Genomic DNA, 17111 nt, shown 5'->3' on the forward strand with positions numbered 1-17111 from the left:
GTATTCTAATGTCTAATGCATTGTTTTAAAGAAGAAAACACGCTATAAAATTCAGTGTCTGTAGTTTTTTAAAACACCGGAAGAGGGCAGAGGGGTGAGGGAATAAACGCGGGTTAATGACATCCTAGTCAAAATCAAGAAGAGGAAATGGGCTTGGTCAGGGCATGTAATGCGAAGGTAAGATAACAGATGGTCGTTAAGGGTAACGGAGTGGATTCCATGAGAAGGCAAGCGTAGCAGGGGGTGGCAGAAAGTCAAGTAGGTGGATGAGATTAGAAAGTTCGCAAGGATAAGGTGGCTGCAGCTCTCCCAAGACAGCACTTAATTGGAGGGATGTTGGAGGGGCCTTTGTATTATTTAGGCTGATCATGATAATGACAAGCATGCATGATACTCTACTTGGTAGCTTTCCCTGATTAATTCGAAACACTGCAGGTGTGCATCGACATCCGTAGCCAGCTGTGATTGGCTACACAGTGAAGACACCCACAGTGCCTGCAGAACACCCTGCGGGGATTGGAACTGACCAACAGTGCACCCACCTTATGCAGGGTGCCCCAGCTTCGAGGCTGCACGGCAGACATTCCGCTCTGCGCGCCAGCAGCTGCCGGAGTTTCTGTCTTCCTTCGAGGTGATGGACGCGGAGTCAATGCGCTGTGTGCGGGACAACATGCACCTGCGGCTGCCTCTGGGGGAGGAGCACCCATTTTACCTGCTCATCGAAGTGGCCGGTGAGTGTGCACTTCTGCATCCAGTCGCCTGTTGTGGGGGGTGAAAGCGGAGAAAAAATGGCCATGGCAGAACCATCACTTTCACTGCCTGCGGTGTTGAGTGCTGCCAGAGCAGTTGTGGTGATTTGAACTTGTCATCTTTGGATAGGTGTTCTGCAGGTGAGAGAGCATGTTCGTAGGTTGAGATGAGTGCAAGGTCACACATTTGAGTGACGAAGGTCAAAGCAAGCTGCTTGAAACTTGGTAACATATTCTATGTTGGACAAGCATGTACTCTGGCCTGAAGAACAAGAAAGGTCTGCTTTGAATCAGCCAGTTGCTTCCTAGTTTGGCTAGGACGCCACCTCATCTGCGTAGTGCTACGCAAAAGTTGAGAATGGCCAGTCTAAATTGTGACTGTCCGTTGATCAGACAAGGGCTGGGAAATGAAGGGTTCAACATGATATACATATGAAGGAAAAGCATAGGGGAACATTTCTATATATTTAGTGCCATTCCGCGCATTGTGTGTTTGTCTGAAGCCTGCCCACCGGTGGCAGCTCAGTTAACCGTGAGAGGCTGCTTGGGAAGAGCAGCGCCTGCCATCGCAGGGCAGTGGCGCATCGCTCGACCATTGCACCGGGAGTGGCAGGAAGACTACCAGAGAATGGCCAATTCCGCACATATGGACACTAACCCGTGATTGCTGTCTGAACAGCTGCCATCAGTGAATACTGACCTGCTAGCGCACCTAATTCACATTTGGCTTACCGGTGCAAATTGACCATCATTTTTTCTTGCGCTTTCAAATCAATTATTGTTCAGCAGTATAATAATTACACTACCAATTTCCCATTGAATAACACTGGAAATGAAGAAAAAACAGATAGAAACATCCTCCTATGCTTTCCCTGATTTCAGTGACTGTTGTCACATGTGCACTTGCTGTCTATAGTCAGACAGTGAGACACAACACAAGAGCAAAGCTGCAGAAGCCCCTCAGAGGAGGCCCTCTAACCAAATGGCATCCACCAGTTGTCATGATGTCGCAGTCCAGCTAGTGTGGCATCGCACGTGGCTGGCAGGTGCAAGGCCATGATGTCATTACCTGACATCCTAGTGCACTGTAAAAGCAGCTGGTTGGGGGCAACTTCTGCTATTGCACGGAAGAGCTGCAGAGGGATGCGCTTGCAGTGGGCATGTGAGGCACAAGCTTCCTCTGGATCGTGCTTTTGTTACCAGTCTGCCACTGAAGCTGCGAGGCTGTCGCTGTGCTGGGTTGTAAGGAATGAGCACAGGCATGGAAATGAGAGAACAGAACAACCATGGGGTCTATGTAAGGAACAGCAGGGTTCATTCAGAGTCACATTTTATTGGGCAACTGCCACTGGGAGACGACATTGATCCACCAATGTCTTAGGCAGGCAACCCCACCTGAAGAAGTACGCTGCTGCAGCCACGTCTTGTTAGCACCCAACAGAATTAGTTTTGTAACTGTTTCCCACATTTTACGCAGTGACTGCTGAGCGGTTCCTCATGTTTGATGCAAGGCTTGTTTGCAACAGGGGTCAAACCTTCTGCTGCCCCGTCTTTTACGGCACAGGATGATCCCCGGGTGCTTTTTGATGATTCTGCCCTGGATGCAGCTGTGAACGACAGAATTCTGCTTGTTGCTGTAGCAGCAACAGCAGCATGTCACAGCAAGTTACTGTTCTCCAGTGTTGTTCTTTCAGCAGCAATTTGCTGTGGCCTCCTGTTGTGCATACACCCTGAAGGTCTGTCTCCCAGTACAGCCACACCTGCATGCAACCGTTGAAGCGCGCTGTTCACCGCAATGCACTGAGCAGTGTGCAAATCTTTCTGAAGTGGGAAGTGCGAGATGGGATTTGCACGCAGGCTCGGACGAAGGCGTCCTGGAAGAGAGCTTGCTGCGCTTTGTGGACCGGTGCATGGGCCAGTCCCATGTCGCAGACGGAACCATGGCCAAGGACTCGGCTCGCGTCAAGGTGGGTGGCCACCATCTGGAAGGCAGTGCAAGGTGGTGGTGCAAGCTGTGTGTGCTGAAGCATTGCGCAGTGCTTGCCCAACTCGGCATTTTATGGTTTGAATTAAGTGTGCATAGCCTGTCCTTTATTTAATCGTTAATTCATCAATTAATCCACTTAAAAGGACACAGCCCCCCTCAGCTACCACGCTACTGCAAGCTTTGTGCAGAGCAGCCTGCTCTTCTCTCTGCATAAGAACAGCCACACGTTCATGAGTGGCAGCTGTGTTGCAGTTGAGGAGTCATGCACTGCTGGCAGACTGTGTTGCCAAATCCTGTCTGCTTGCTCAGCACCGATTCACAGTGCTGGTTAGCCCCAGTAGGCAATTTAAATTGCTTTGCTGGTAGACTGCTCTTGCACAGTTTTTAGCATGTTTTGGTGTAGGGCTTCTCTCCTGGGTGCCATCACTAGTTGCATGGCTGGCAGTTGTAAACCTTTCAAATGCTGCTTGGCCTGATGCACACAAGGTAGCTAACAACACTCCATAGTTGGCTGTAGTCACACATTTTTTCCCTCTCTCTCGTCGGTATATGTTGTTGATGTTGACGTGAAGTGGTAGAGGGTTGGTCTGGTGAGTGACCCTGGGGACATACTTCGCCACTGGTGAGTTCAGGCAAGTGTGCAGGTCCTCTGACGGTGTGCCACTTGGAAAACTTTCCTCAAAAAGTAATTCTTTTACAATATGTACTCAACTGGTTTACACATGCCGAAATATTTCGGCCTCTCCGCTTTAACTAGAAATAAAACTTCACTCTTCCACGACTCCGGACCACCACCCTCGGCCGCCACACAGCCAACCTGTCCGGCCGCCGCTCAACGAACTGGTGACTCCAGCTCCGCGGCCCCGGGAGCGCCACCGGCCGCACACGACCGATCTGTCTGGCTGCCACACACCAACCTCCTTGCGCTCCTTCGCGTGCACCCATCGCGTTGCACTCCCGCCAAAACTACATCCTCAGCCAATAAACTATTCTCCCACCAGAACTTACTCTTTAGCAGCCAATAGATGACTTTCCTGCCACCTTTCAGATGTAAGATGTTACAACGCAAACAAAAAGCACACAATATCAAAACACACACCTCGCTGTAAGCCGCCATGGCTAACTAGAAGATAATACAACAAGAAGAGACAAACACATTTTAAAAAACAGGCGTCACTGTTAGCCGCTCTGGCTAGCTAGCAAGGAGGATACAAAAAAAAAACGCACAGTGCCGGTCAATCCGAGCCATCCTGTCATCGTCTCGTGTTTCGGACAGACTTGGAAAAACAGGCCATTCCTCACTCGCTTAGGCCAACACGAAACTCGCGCGCAGCGCTGTTTTGAGAGTCTTCCGCTCTTTGTCGGCGCATTCCCCTGCTCCCCTTCGGCGGCACTCCTCACGCTTTACCACGACATATGCTAGCTGCATCGTGACTGCTGGAGGCATGCAACCGAAGTGAAGGGCCCAACATTGTACAAACAATCATTTAGCCTCGCACCTCATCAGTAAAATGCTACTTGTCGCTGACTCTGATTCTGTTAATACACAAACTGATTTTTTTCTCTCTCACCTTTCAAAGCAGCTCATCAATATTTAGTGATAAGAATATAGCTGAGCACTACCTTCTTTTCAACATCCATCATATTCTTCGAGCATTTAAATTGGCTTAGTATCGCATCATGATCCTTAGACATTGCCCGCTGTTTGACTCAAGGACATACTTGGCAACTGCGCCCAACTTAACTCTCACGTGAACAATTTCACGTGCTCCTCAAGTCATCATCCAAAGTAGGCAAGCTACAAAACACATTCTTCATTCATTGTGCTCAGTCAGTGTTCCTCGTCTATGACTTAGGGTTGGTGGTGAAATCTGCATGCCATCCACAAGATTGGAAGAATGTACAGTCTTTGTCAAGAGCATGCAGCCCAAGGGATCTGCTCCCGAGCCCTGCAACGCGGCTCCTCTTGTGTACTCGGGGACCCTAACCTCACGAAGGCGGGACGAACTCAACTCTCCCAAACTTAGGACTGTCAGATATGCTAAAGAGCCGGGCTACACCGCTTGGAAACAATCCCCTTGGGCTCTATATTTTTGACAAAGACTGTATATGTCATTGAAACGCTAAGGATTTTCATTCTGAGTTGCTTTTTTCCTCTTCCAAAGTAAAACGAGCGTTTGGGCAAGTTGGTTGCTTAGCTTGGACATAACTACAGCGTCAAAAAAGACCTTGGGAATAAAACGCTCAAGACTTTGTCCAGTATTTGCTTCCCTGTGTAGTTGTCTTTTTTTTTCATGCTGCGGTTATGCCCAAGCTAGTTACTCCAACCTTTTGTAACTGTAGTCATTGAAGAATGTCACACTTTCATCATTTCAGCGCTTTTTCACAAGGGGTTGTTGAAGTGCCAGTCCGCTCTCTCAGGATGCTCATTTTGTTGCTTCAACGAGACCAGAAATAATAGCGAAATTCTTAAACTTGCTCTTAATGCAATAGCGTTTAGGTTGTCATCTCACAAAAAGCTTCTCTGTCACGAAATTCTATGATTTGTCGAGAGAGGTCATGGGACCTTGTTACGTCATCACAACCCACCCTGGATGGTCGTAAGAGGTCACGTGACCTTGTGTTGTCATCACAACCTGTCCACCATGGCGGGTAGCAACCTGGCCGCCGGCCTGTGAGCAGCGTGGCCGCTGTGGCCACCTGCTGGGATCCCAAAGGACCCCAAAATTCTGGAAGGTGGCCCACCCCAGAAAGTGGATAAAGGTGCACTAGTATAATTCCAAATGATAATCCAATGGAAGATACTTCTAGAAGGTGATGACTCGTGCATGCCATGTAAAGGCGATGGAACCAGTTCCAACCAGAAATTTGGCGGGAAAATCGCATGGAGAGCATAAGACACTCGTTGTAGACACCATAGCAGGGAACCCAAATGCAATCGGATTTTCTTCTTAATAATGTGGTTAAGGCCCCCAAGTTTTCTTCATGGGTTTCATTCTGCTTGTCTTGTCAAGAGCAGCATTGCAGTCATAGGTGGCCAACAGTCTGACACACCTCTGGTGCTCCTTCAGCCTTTGTTTTTCCTTGCTTTTTTGACACATCTAAACTCTTGATTGCCTAAACCCAATAGTGATGACTTAAAAGTGGCACTCGAAGCAGTCCAAACTGGTCTTTGCAGTGTCATTTGTGCTCCATTCTTTAGTGTTTTCATGTTTTGACTATACTGTATAGGGTACCTCGCCAGCAAAGGAGTGTGCATTGCAGGTTGTTTTTATGCTTTGTGCCATGGTAAAGCTGTTAATGTTCTAGCGTTACTTCAGTGTGTGGATGGTGCTGGGACATGTTTCCGACGTGAAGGCTGCCTGCTGCATGGCATTTTGAGAGAGCCGTCACATGCACTGCTCATGCCAGCGATGGCAGAATCAAGAAATTAAGCAGAGATTGCATGGAGTTAGCTTATAGTAAACTGAAGTATAAACAGCAAGCTACGTGGTATGAGGAAGGAAGCGACAAGCTGCCTCTCGTAAAGCTCCTTCTAGGGGAATGTAAGTCATGCATGCACTAAGAATGTTTTATTTGAGTTGTTTTATGCCATATTCACAAATATAAAATCTCGAGCAAAATTCTCAGGCACTGAATGCGCTAGGTGAAAGCTGATGGTGTAGTGTGATGTGGTGCTGAGTGGGGGATCCACTGCTGATGGTGGTGCTATCGGATAATAAACAAAGAGCACAAGGGACCAGCAGTCAGTTTGCAAGCCGACCTCGACAGACCAGAAATAAACAACCTTTTTCCATTCAGACCGAAGTGGTCACATTTTGAGTCGAGAGTTTTGGATGCATCAAGGCAGCCACAAGCTCGCAGCTTTGCAGAATGGGGTATATTCTTATGACAGGCATCTTTGAAAGGCCTCCTTCGTGTCACACTTCTTTACCAGATCTCGGTAAGCCTTCATAGAACATTCTATGCGAAGCAGTTGGTCATGTTCAAGCAGTATATGGTGCTGATAGAATGCATGTCCCCTATCCCCTTCCTCCAAACGTTGCCAAAATCTGCATTATATTTACAAAGCACGAAGGGCAGTAGTACTGAAGTAAAAGATGTTGCTAGCGAAACACACAAACATTCACAAGGAAGTGCCTCATATTGTGTATCTGCCTCGTGAACATTTTTGTGATGCACAAACCTGGTACCCAAGAGCCATCCCAAGCAGAGTCTGTGGAGGACGAACAGCTGGGTGAGCTGGTTTGAATTTGCCATACTGTAAGCACCAACGACGACAGACCAAGAAAGAGGCAAGACAACACAGTGCTGACTAACAGCTAACAATCTTTCTACTGTCATCTTTTGAACTTCCGGGAATATTCGTTGCTTATGTTCATTTTTATTGACAGCCTATGAAAACGGTTCTTTCTGAATAAAGGGTTCAGTTGTTAGTCAGCACTGTGTTGTCTTGCCTCTCTTTCTTGGTCTATCCTTTTTTGCGCTGTTACAATATGGCAGAGTCTGTGGTCTGTACATGGTGAACACCATCACTGTCATCACATACTGGACAGGACCAGGCTTGGGAATTTTCAGGTTCAGAAGTTCCAGGCAGGGGGATTGCCGAGTGCTGAACATTTTCTTCAGCAGGCTTAGGCCAGGCTGACATGGGCATAACCTATTGCAGGGATGGCTTTGGGCTAAAATGCGCCACATTAATGTGAATATAAGCACCATTACTTATTGTTTCTTTTTTCAGTAGGGTGAGGAGAACTAAAGCCTGTGTAGGTTGGGTAGAAAAATTGGTTTTTGGGGAAAGGAAATGGTGCAGTATCTGTCTCGCATCTCGGTGGACACCTGAACCATGCTGTAAGGGAAGGGATAAAGGAGGGACTGAGAAAAGAAAGGAAGAAAAAGATGCTGTAGTGGAGGGCTCGGGAATAATTTCAACCACCTGGGGATCTTTAATGTGCACTGACAGCACACGGGCGGCTCCTTAGTGTTTTGGCCTCCAAAGGTTGGTATAGTAGTACTTCAGTTTCTTTTCCCGAAGTAATCACCAAAGCTTGGCTTTGGGCTGATACAATATGGCCCATGAGCCCAAATGCAGTGGTTGTTAACCTTTCCTCACTTTCTCTCATGCACATGGCAAGTAGGAGCTGTGGCGTCTGCGTGAGAGCATCAGCGAGGCCCTGCGGCACGATGGCTACGTGTACAAGTATGACGTGTCAGTGCCACTGGCCGCCTACATGGATGCAGTGGCGCTGGTGCGTGAGCGAGTGCTGGGCGCCGGTGCCGTGCGTGTGTGCGGTTTCGGCCACATGGGCGACTCCAACCTGCACCTGAATGTAACTTCCACAGGCTGGGACAAGGCACTACTGGCGCGCATCGAGCCATTTCTGTACGAGTGGACGGCCTCTCTGCGAGGTAGCATCAGTGCCGAGCATGGCATTGGCCTGCACAAGAAGAGCCACCTGCACCTGTGCAAGACGCCAGCTGCGCTGGATGCCATGCGCAGCCTCAAGCGCGCCTTCGACCCACTCGGCATCCTCAACCCGTACAAGATGCTGCCATGACTCAGGGCACCACTTGTGCCTTCAGAGGCAAGTGAGGTTGAAAGAGATAAAACAGAAAAAATAATGTGCCTTGTGGATTGCTACTGGAGGCTGTGATGCAGCATCAGTACATTCTATCTCATAAGTAGTTTGCAGCGCTGTGAAGGCTGCGAAGATATGAACCAGTGGGAGCGGCATGTGCTGCAAAGCATGTTACCACTTGTCTTTTCGTCTACAAGTGGTTCACATAGCCAGCTGTATGGGGCGAATGACATTTGTTTTGAAGTCCCTAGTGACAAGTACGCTGTGTTGCATCTTTGAGATGAGTGCAAGCAACTGCTTCCTGCATAGGACGGGAGCAGTTGCACTGTAACACTGCTGCTTCGTTAGGCACAGTAGGCGGACTGGTAGCAAGAGCATCAGGGGTAGAGATATAGCTTGTAGGGGTTCGACATGCCGACGCTGCATATGGGCAATGCAGTGGAGTAATTTCGACCACCTGGGGTTTCGTTACACGCACTGACATTGCACAGCACACAGGTGCCTTTTGCATTCTGCCCCCATCAAAGTGCAGCCACCACGGCTACAACTTAACTCTGCAGTAAAGATCCACCCACATTCAGAACCACCACACAGAATTCCTCCACACAAAAAAGTAGTCTGTTAGTAAAGTTTTTCTTGTTAGGTAAAAAGAAGCTAACCACCAGACAAAATTATAAGGTCGAATTTTGGTGCATCTGGCTTGTTTGATGTAGTAAAATATCAAAAAGATGGTTTTGTTTTTGTGGTGTTTGGTCAGCAAAGTAATACAGGACACCACGGACCATGACCCATTGTTACCAACTGCTGTTTTTTTTGTTTTTTTTTCAAGTTGTATCCTACTGTACCAGGTGTTTCGGGAAGCCAGCCACTGATTTCAAAACAAACATAATTGCGCTTTTGAACTGACATTGGACAACATAGGGACGACACCAGTGTTTGTGTCGTCCCTGTGTTGTCCAAAGTCAGTTCAAAAGCGCAATAATGTTTGACCATGTTAACTGCCAACTAGCGTAATTTGAAAGCCTCTAATTTTAAAAACAGGGTTTTTGAGCTAAAGAGAAGCTTTTTGAGGCATATTCATACCAGTGTTGGCATACATCACAAAATAGGTTAATCATATTAACTAGTAATGTGATTAACTAAACTGTAATAGTTAACTGACAGGCACCTGATTGCAATTAGAGATTTGTAGCTGGCCATTAGATATAGCCATATCAGTTTTTAACATTTCGAAAATGTGATTACCCTCGCGCCTGTGGCTCGACTAATTTGGGCCATTTCTTGAGCCATTCGAAAACCGCAAGCTTGCGGGAGGGTGCAGAGCAAGGTCAGTGAGATCACTACATTCCGTGACGCACGTGCAACATGACATTCTTTGCACCGTCCGCGCTGGAGCAGTGGGGGGCGAGGAGCAGAGAGCAGTGCAGAGGGGGTGGGGCTGAGATTGTCGCGTGGTATGTGCATCACGGAGTGTTGCGATTCGATTGACATCACTTTGCGCCCTCCCGCAAGCACGTGGTTTTCGAATGGTGCAAGAAATGACCCAAATTAGTTGAGCCACAGTGGCGATGGTAATCATGTTTTTGGAATTCTAAAAACTGATATGGCTATTACTAACAGCCGGCTACAAATCCCTAATTGCGATCAGGTGCCTATTAGTGATAAAAGTTAGCCTTCAAATTTAGTTAATCACGTTACTTGTTAACATGATTCACCTGTTTTTGACGTCCGCCAACACTGGTATTACTATGCCACAAAACACTTCTCTTTACCTCAAGAACCCTGTTTTTAAAAATTAGTGACCAACTTCCCTGAAACACCTGATCGAATTTGATTGTGCAACTTAGGCCTCAGGAGATGAATGCCTTAACCCCTACACTGCAGTGTCAGATGAAGGAACTGTTTGTTCGGGGTGCATGGATGCCAACACTGCAAGTTTTGCAAAGTGCACATACCACAGCTGTTGTCCAAGGCATGTTCTGCAGTGTATCTAGATACAACTAAGCACTACAATGTGTGCTGCTCATGTGTGCACATTACCTTTTTTAGTTTACTGCAAGAGAGGTTTAGAAACTTGTGTGTCAGATGCTCCACACCTCTGGCACAACTCCAAGTATGTGAATTTATAGTTGCACACATTTCGTACCCTCATGAAAACTACTCGACTTATGAACTCTAAAGGTCCCATGGACACTGGCAGCAGCTTTTCACATGCAAGTACCCCTCAGAGTTATAGCATGTGTGCGCTCTGGTTAATGTAAGTGATAATTTAATCTCATCCTTTATGGACAACTCCTGATGAGCGCCTAGGGCTTGTCCATGAGCAGTGTTGGGAAATCACTTGACTTAACTCTCCAAGTTTCATCCTGATTACGTGAATGTCTCGTTCTGCTGTGCCAAAAGGTACTATATGGATGACTGCTTTATTTGTTTCTTCACTGCTGCTGCAGGCTCTGGTAAATCTTCAAAGATACCAGTTCTTTCAGGATACTCTGCTCAGATTGGCCAGTGAAAAGATGAGTAGAACTGCCACTCCTTTTGCATTTCAGCTATCATCATCCTTAAACTATACCTTGTGGCAGCTTTTCTCAGCAATGGAGGCAAGGCTACAGGGGCAAAGCATCCATAACTGTGTCACGCTGCTAAATAGTTTGACCGCACCATGGTGCACCTGGCCACTGGCGCGTTGCTCTCAGAGTGGTTGCTTCACTCTTTCCGTCACTGGTGTAGCTGGCGCTATCTATGGAAGCTTACAAGGTATGCCTAGCAAAGTTGTTGCAGTCAAGGAAACTGTTTTGGTTTTACGCTCTAAAGTTGAAAGCTGGCAGTTATGTGAGAAATATGCTTTAAATAATGAATATTACCAATAAACTGTTTTAAGATAACTATTAGCAGCCACTGGGGACTCTATTCTGCTGCTTAGAAAGAGTGGTCATGTTTTGGCACTGCAGCTTTTGCTCTGTTGTCATGAAAAGTTGTCGCGGAATACACCACCCTCCTCAACCTCAAATGTTGCCAGGTGATGGATTTCACAGATGGCAAGACCAGATGTCATGGAGAAGGGATTTTAAACTTCACATGTAGGCCACGCAGAAAAAAGTTTCTACTTTGAATGCAGAAACATCCCTCGAAGAAGACGAAGACTCCTAAGAAGCACTTCGCTTGCTGCTACCAGAAAGGGGGACCTGCTAGTGCAGCATCTCTCCTTTTATGTGATCCTATACTTCTGAAGAACTCACTGTAGCATTTTGCTGCAAACACTGGTTATTAGAAGTTAGTGCGGCTCCATTGCTCTCTGCATCGATGTAGTGTCAGTCGAAAAGTTCCGAGGCCAAAATGCACATGGCTGGAGAGGGATTGTGTGTGTGTTGTAGAAATGCGCAGATTTTCTTTTTTCACGCTAGCTTGAGAATGTGGCACAATTTTGCCTTGCCACCTTTAATTTCAATCCAGCCAAGGGCTTTGGATTTGTGTGTAGTAGAGAGCACAACTAAATTTTAGGACAATGCAGCAAGCTATGGATAGGAAAATAATGTGTAACATTGAGACAGGAAGAGGGCAGAGTAGGTCAGGAATCAAATGGAGGTTAGTGACATCCTAGTCGAAATCAAGAGGAAAAAATGGGTTTGGGAAGAGCATGCAATGCGAAGGCAAGATTACCGATGCCCCTTAAATGTAACGGACTGGATACCTAGAGAAGGCAAGCGTAGCAGAGGTGGCAGAAAGAAGTTGGCGGGATAGGGTGGCCGCAACTGGCTAAGGACAGGGTTACCTGGTGGGATCCGAGAGAAGCCTTTGTCCTGCAGTGAGCGTAGTCAGGCTGATGACGAATAGCAAAGCAACTTTGACATCAAATGTTACGTTTCGTGTTGTGCTTCGCTGTTCAGAAGGACACAGGAAAGGCTGGGAGGTTAGCCATGCGTAATGGCCATTTAGTTTCCTTACACGTGGTGGGACAGGAATAAAGGGAAAAGTGCACTGTGTCCACGGAACATGACCATTGTTGTGGGTCCATGGCAGCCAGTATGAATGGTGAATGTCGCATTCCACCTAGAGGTGGCTGCTCAACCCTAACAGCGGTTTGATGGTGTGCCATGCTGTTGAAAGTTGAGGCCACGACCCTGGTATCTTGGCCTTTAATAAGGGACACAAGCCTAAAGAAAAAATGCCATATATGGTGAAGGGATCCAGTTCAGTTCTGTTATTATAGCAACATACATATCACTGAACAAACTCCGTGGGACCATAAGGAAATGATCAGTGAACTGAAGTGAGCATGCAGTTATTCATGTTTGTGAACCAAATTTCAAGCATTCAGATAGTTCCCAAGGCATTTATTTCACAATGTTGAAAACCGTTCGCTTACTGTGCACGTGGCACTCCTGGTAAAATGCAGTAAATCTTCTGAACATTTCTACATACGTCCGCAAACTTGTCTAGACCACTCAAACAGTGCGTTTGGCAGTATACTGGTGTCATTTACAAGTGGCCTAGGGTCTGAAACATTTTATCAGGAATGCACATTCCCATGGATCATATTTAACTTCTCATATCTCTAAAATTTATATCAGGCTCTCCAGGCAGCGGCAGCTGTCACCAGCACACAGGCGAGTGCACCAACCAAGCACTCTAAACAGGTGTATAGACGCATGTATTCGCCGTTACAAACTTTGTAAACTGGGCGACTTTTTCTAGGCTTTGTGCACCTTCTTCTGGCAGAAATGCCTCTAGGGCAGCTTTCAACTTCTGTAGACACATTAGTGGCTGTCTTGCTGAAACCTCTGTCACATATTTTTTTTAAGCAGGCTCCCTCTTGAGTTCTTCCCAAGACTGAATGTGACCAAGCCAATATGTTAGACTACTCTGCCTATGAGCTAGCTGCACAGCCATGCCAAGCAAAAGCAAATATCAAATCCTGGGGTTTCGCGAGTGAAAGTCTGCATAGTTCAGGATTGCAGTGTTTGAAGTTTGGGGGACGAAAATTGCTGCGTCTGCCAAACTAATGCATTCTGGCTCGGAAGCAGTGCCCTAATGCTTCCCAAAACGTTCACTGAACTGAACATTGTGCCATGGTGGTTCAGTGGTTATGGTGCTCGCCTGCTGACATGAATGACGTGGGTTCGATCCTGGCCATGACGGTCGCATATCGATGGAGGCGAAGTGCTAGAGGTCCGTGTACTGGGCGATGTCGGTGCGTGTTAAACGACCCCAGATGGTAGAAATTATCTGGAGCCCTCCTCCACGGCATCCCTCATAACCCGAGTTGCTTTAAAACGTTAAACCCCATCAGCCAAACCAACTGAACATTGTCATGTACTGAAATTTTTTCAATGGAAATACATTTGCGTTGGATGCAGTGGGCATATTACAAAACTTTGTCGAAGTGAGGAAGAGGCTGGCACCAGCCACCAGGAGGTGTGCAATGCTTGCATGCACAAGCCCCTCAAACTTTGTAAAGTAGTGCCAGCCTTTAAAGAATGCCACCCTCGCAGTCACCCTTCAGTTTTATTATTATCCCCAGGCTGGGCGCGGCAGTCCTGCCTGCCTCCCAGGCATGTGTTGGACGGCATTTTTGAAGCATGAATAGACGTTTCTGCATCATAACGAGAGGAGGAAGCGAGGCGAGATTGTCGCTACTTTACGAAGTTTGAGGGGCTTTAGCATGCACCACTGAGACAAAAGGAAAGGAAGGATGAAAGATAGAATGGCAGTATTTATTTGGCCATTAGTACTGCAATGCACGCCAATACTCAGGAGCTCACCATTCTTGGCCTCCACCAAGACAAGACTGTCGGATTCATTTGCTCAGATGCCACATCTGGACCACCGTGGTAGGCGAAGCTGCTCCGCTGGATGGCCCAACACGGATACCAAGTCCGGGCATCCAAATTTAGGAGGCAGCTTGTTTACATCACTGGTACTGGGAGAGGGATATCGGAATGCATCTGTATGTCAAGGCTGAGGTCTTGGGGCCTGCACTTGGTTTGAGACATCTGCCACACAGCTCGTGCAGCCTTTTGGCTTTCACATGAGGTTTCCCCCTTGCGCTGTTATTGTAATCAGTTGTGGTAATGGAAGTGCTGCTCGTGTCAGTGCCCTTGATTACCCTAATTAACCGACCAATTTCTCTAAGCAGGTGATGATGGTGCAGAAACAGTGCCCGGCTAGAAGACCACGAGGAGATGATGCTTCCCGGTCTGCAGGTGTGTGTAAGCTAGCGGAGCAATAGCTCAAATCACACAACTACGCAGCTTATCCTGCATCAGCATCGTTGCCTCTGGCTTCCCTAAGTCTATGTTCAATTTTAAGTGAGTGCAACTTGCATTCAGCAGCCAGATAGCTATGCCTTGCTAGCCAGAACTGCTGACCTTTTTTGGTTAGAACCAGATTTCAAAAAGTGAATTTGGTGTACTTTTATCGCTTTTTTCTATTCTCAGTTTAAGCCGGAAAGTCCAACCCCTAAATATAAGCTATGGCATGCAAATAAAATTATAGGTGACGTGATTAGTCTTCTACCCCTGACGGATCAGCCACTGTCGGGCTCGGACCGTGTCAGCATGGTCCAGTCTGTCAGTCGCCATACCCCAGCTACAATCGAGCAATCACAGTGGGACACGCTGTACCCCCTCTCCCTCCTCTGTCGCTTCCCACCCTCTTCCAATGCTAACGCATTAAAACTATACACAATAACAGACTTTCTCAATCATCCCCAGTCATTATCACTACAAGATAATTGCTATACCGGAAAGATTAATAAAAACAATGGGTGCATGCTGTCATGGGCATTGCAGGGCATATAATGCGAAGAGAAAGGAGTGAATTCCAAGATGTGGCACAAGTAGCAGAGGTCATCAGGTTCTGAACCTAGAGGGCAGATGAGATTAAGCAGCTTTAGGGGTAAGGCGGTCACAAATGCTGCACGCCAGGGTTGACTGGAGATCAACGGCGGAGGCCTTCGCCCTGCACTAGACGTCATGCTGAAGACTGCAATGATAAAGGCAGAAGCTGATTTTGCAAATTCCTGCGTCTTTTGATTCTCTGATGAGACAAAACAAATTTGTCCACAGAGCTCAATTTCAGAGGATTTCATGAAAACTTGACATAGAAACACGGAGATAATTACCTCGGAAAACTAGGGGGTGCAAATACTCTAAATTTTCAAATAGCGTATAGAATATTCTCATTACACAAATCAAATATGGCATGTTCAAAACTGTTTGCAATTAATCTAATCCATTCTGCAATTTTAAAATAAATGACATGGAAGTTCAAATAAGGCCCACTGTAGTTTTGTTCTACTACAGCTTCAAAAAAGCAGGTCTCATACCAGCAGCTATGGGAGACACTGTAATGGAGGGCTACGGATTAATTTACAAACCACCCAGGGTTTTTAACACGCACCTCCATCACCCATATGCAAAAACATACCCTTAAAATTCTCCACACGCGGAGAGACTACATATGAACACGTGTGCCAAAAATTTTTAAATTGCAAAACACAAAATTAAAAGCCTTTCCTAAATATTTTTAGTATTCAAGGCGCTGAACAAACACTGAAGCACTTATGGACTGCCACCCATCTCAGGACAGAGATGGGTGGCAGTCCAACAACAGCCTCACAAAATGGCACATATACCCACAAGGGCAATTAGCCATAACCAGGCAGTCACTACTTGTAACATGGGATGACCTGATGCATTGAAATATTTGAAAAAGAAGTAGGTCTCTTAATGTGTTTGCCTCAACTTTTCATTGCCTTTACTTTGCTCTCAGAATTAATTTACTTCTGATTATTGCTTTCAAATTTATTTATTTCAACCCTCACCACTTTCTTCCCTCAATTTTCATTCTGATTTCCTCAAGTTCTCTAAAAATTTGTGATTTGTTTCCAGATTCCTCTATATTTATAAGCTGCTTGAGAAAAAGCTGGATGAATTTTCTCTCCGTTTGGAACTGCACAAAACCCCCACTGTGGGTATGTGCCATCCCTTTTGAGGCAACGGTGACGACATTGCCAGGCTATCGCAAAACAAAGTACCGTAGCTACCACCCTATTCATTCTGTAGAAGACATCCACAGACACCTCTCTTTACCTCCATTTTGTAGGGCATTCCTATTAGGCCATAAATGTGGCTTCCATTTAAATGCTTGTTTCGGAATCCTTTCTACTTGGACACATATTGGCAAAAGTTTTTGTGGTCGGAAACTAATAACCGTTTGAATTTTCATTTACCCATCAACCACATTGATTATCAGGAAAAAATGTCTGAATTAAAAATAGCGGCTACCGTCCTTTTCTTCAAAATGAGCTTCACAATGTACCCTGTGGACGAGGTTGACTGTAATGTTGGAGAGGTGGGAAAAAATGCAAGCAGGGGGAGATCTTGTTTTCATTGAACGCAAATATGTTCCAAGCATATGCACCATGCATGCCTGGCTGAATTTTGCTACCTGAAGCATGATTGTGCCCAGAGCTCAAAATTGCTGGGCAGTTATGTTCACAAGCTCCTCCTCCAAGTTTCTGTTGGCCTCTTGCAACCCGACACATACGCAGGAGTGTGGCAACGGTTGTTATTGACGTGTCATATGCAAAGGTGTAGTGGTGGATGCCAAATATAAGGGCTGCTCCTTCCAAGAAAATGTCTCCCACTAGAAGCTGTCCCTGCAGTCTTTGAGCCAAATCCTGTTGTTGTATAACAAAACCACTAAATTAAACCGCCATCAAAAAACGACACATTTTTCTACACGTCCAGCTTCCCTGTTGTGTTCAAAAGGGGCCAGTGATACAGACAAAAC

General features: G+C 46.5%; 1 protein-coding gene across 2 annotated transcripts in view; it reads left to right on the forward strand.

The window, feature by feature from the left end:
• Nucleotides 1–8358, forward strand: part of LOC144122089 (D-2-hydroxyglutarate dehydrogenase, mitochondrial-like) — a 31080-nt gene extending 22722 nt beyond the window's left edge. For both annotated transcript variants that reach the window (XM_077655609.1, XM_077655610.1), the window contains exons 6-8: nucleotides 552–731; nucleotides 2607–2716; nucleotides 7875–8358. In XM_077655609.1, the coding sequence (XP_077511735.1) occupies nucleotides 552–731; nucleotides 2607–2716; nucleotides 7875–8294 (710 nt within the window). In that variant the 3' untranslated portion in view covers nucleotides 8295–8358. The remainder of the gene's footprint in view (nucleotides 1–551; nucleotides 732–2606; nucleotides 2717–7874) is intronic.
• Nucleotides 8359–17111: the final 8753 nt, after the last annotated feature.

The sequence above is a fragment of the Amblyomma americanum genome, chromosome 2 (assembly GCF_052857255.1).
Source record: "Amblyomma americanum isolate KBUSLIRL-KWMA chromosome 2, ASM5285725v1, whole genome shotgun sequence".
In the NCBI taxonomy this organism is placed as follows: Eukaryota; Metazoa; Arthropoda; class Arachnida; order Ixodida; family Ixodidae; genus Amblyomma; species Amblyomma americanum.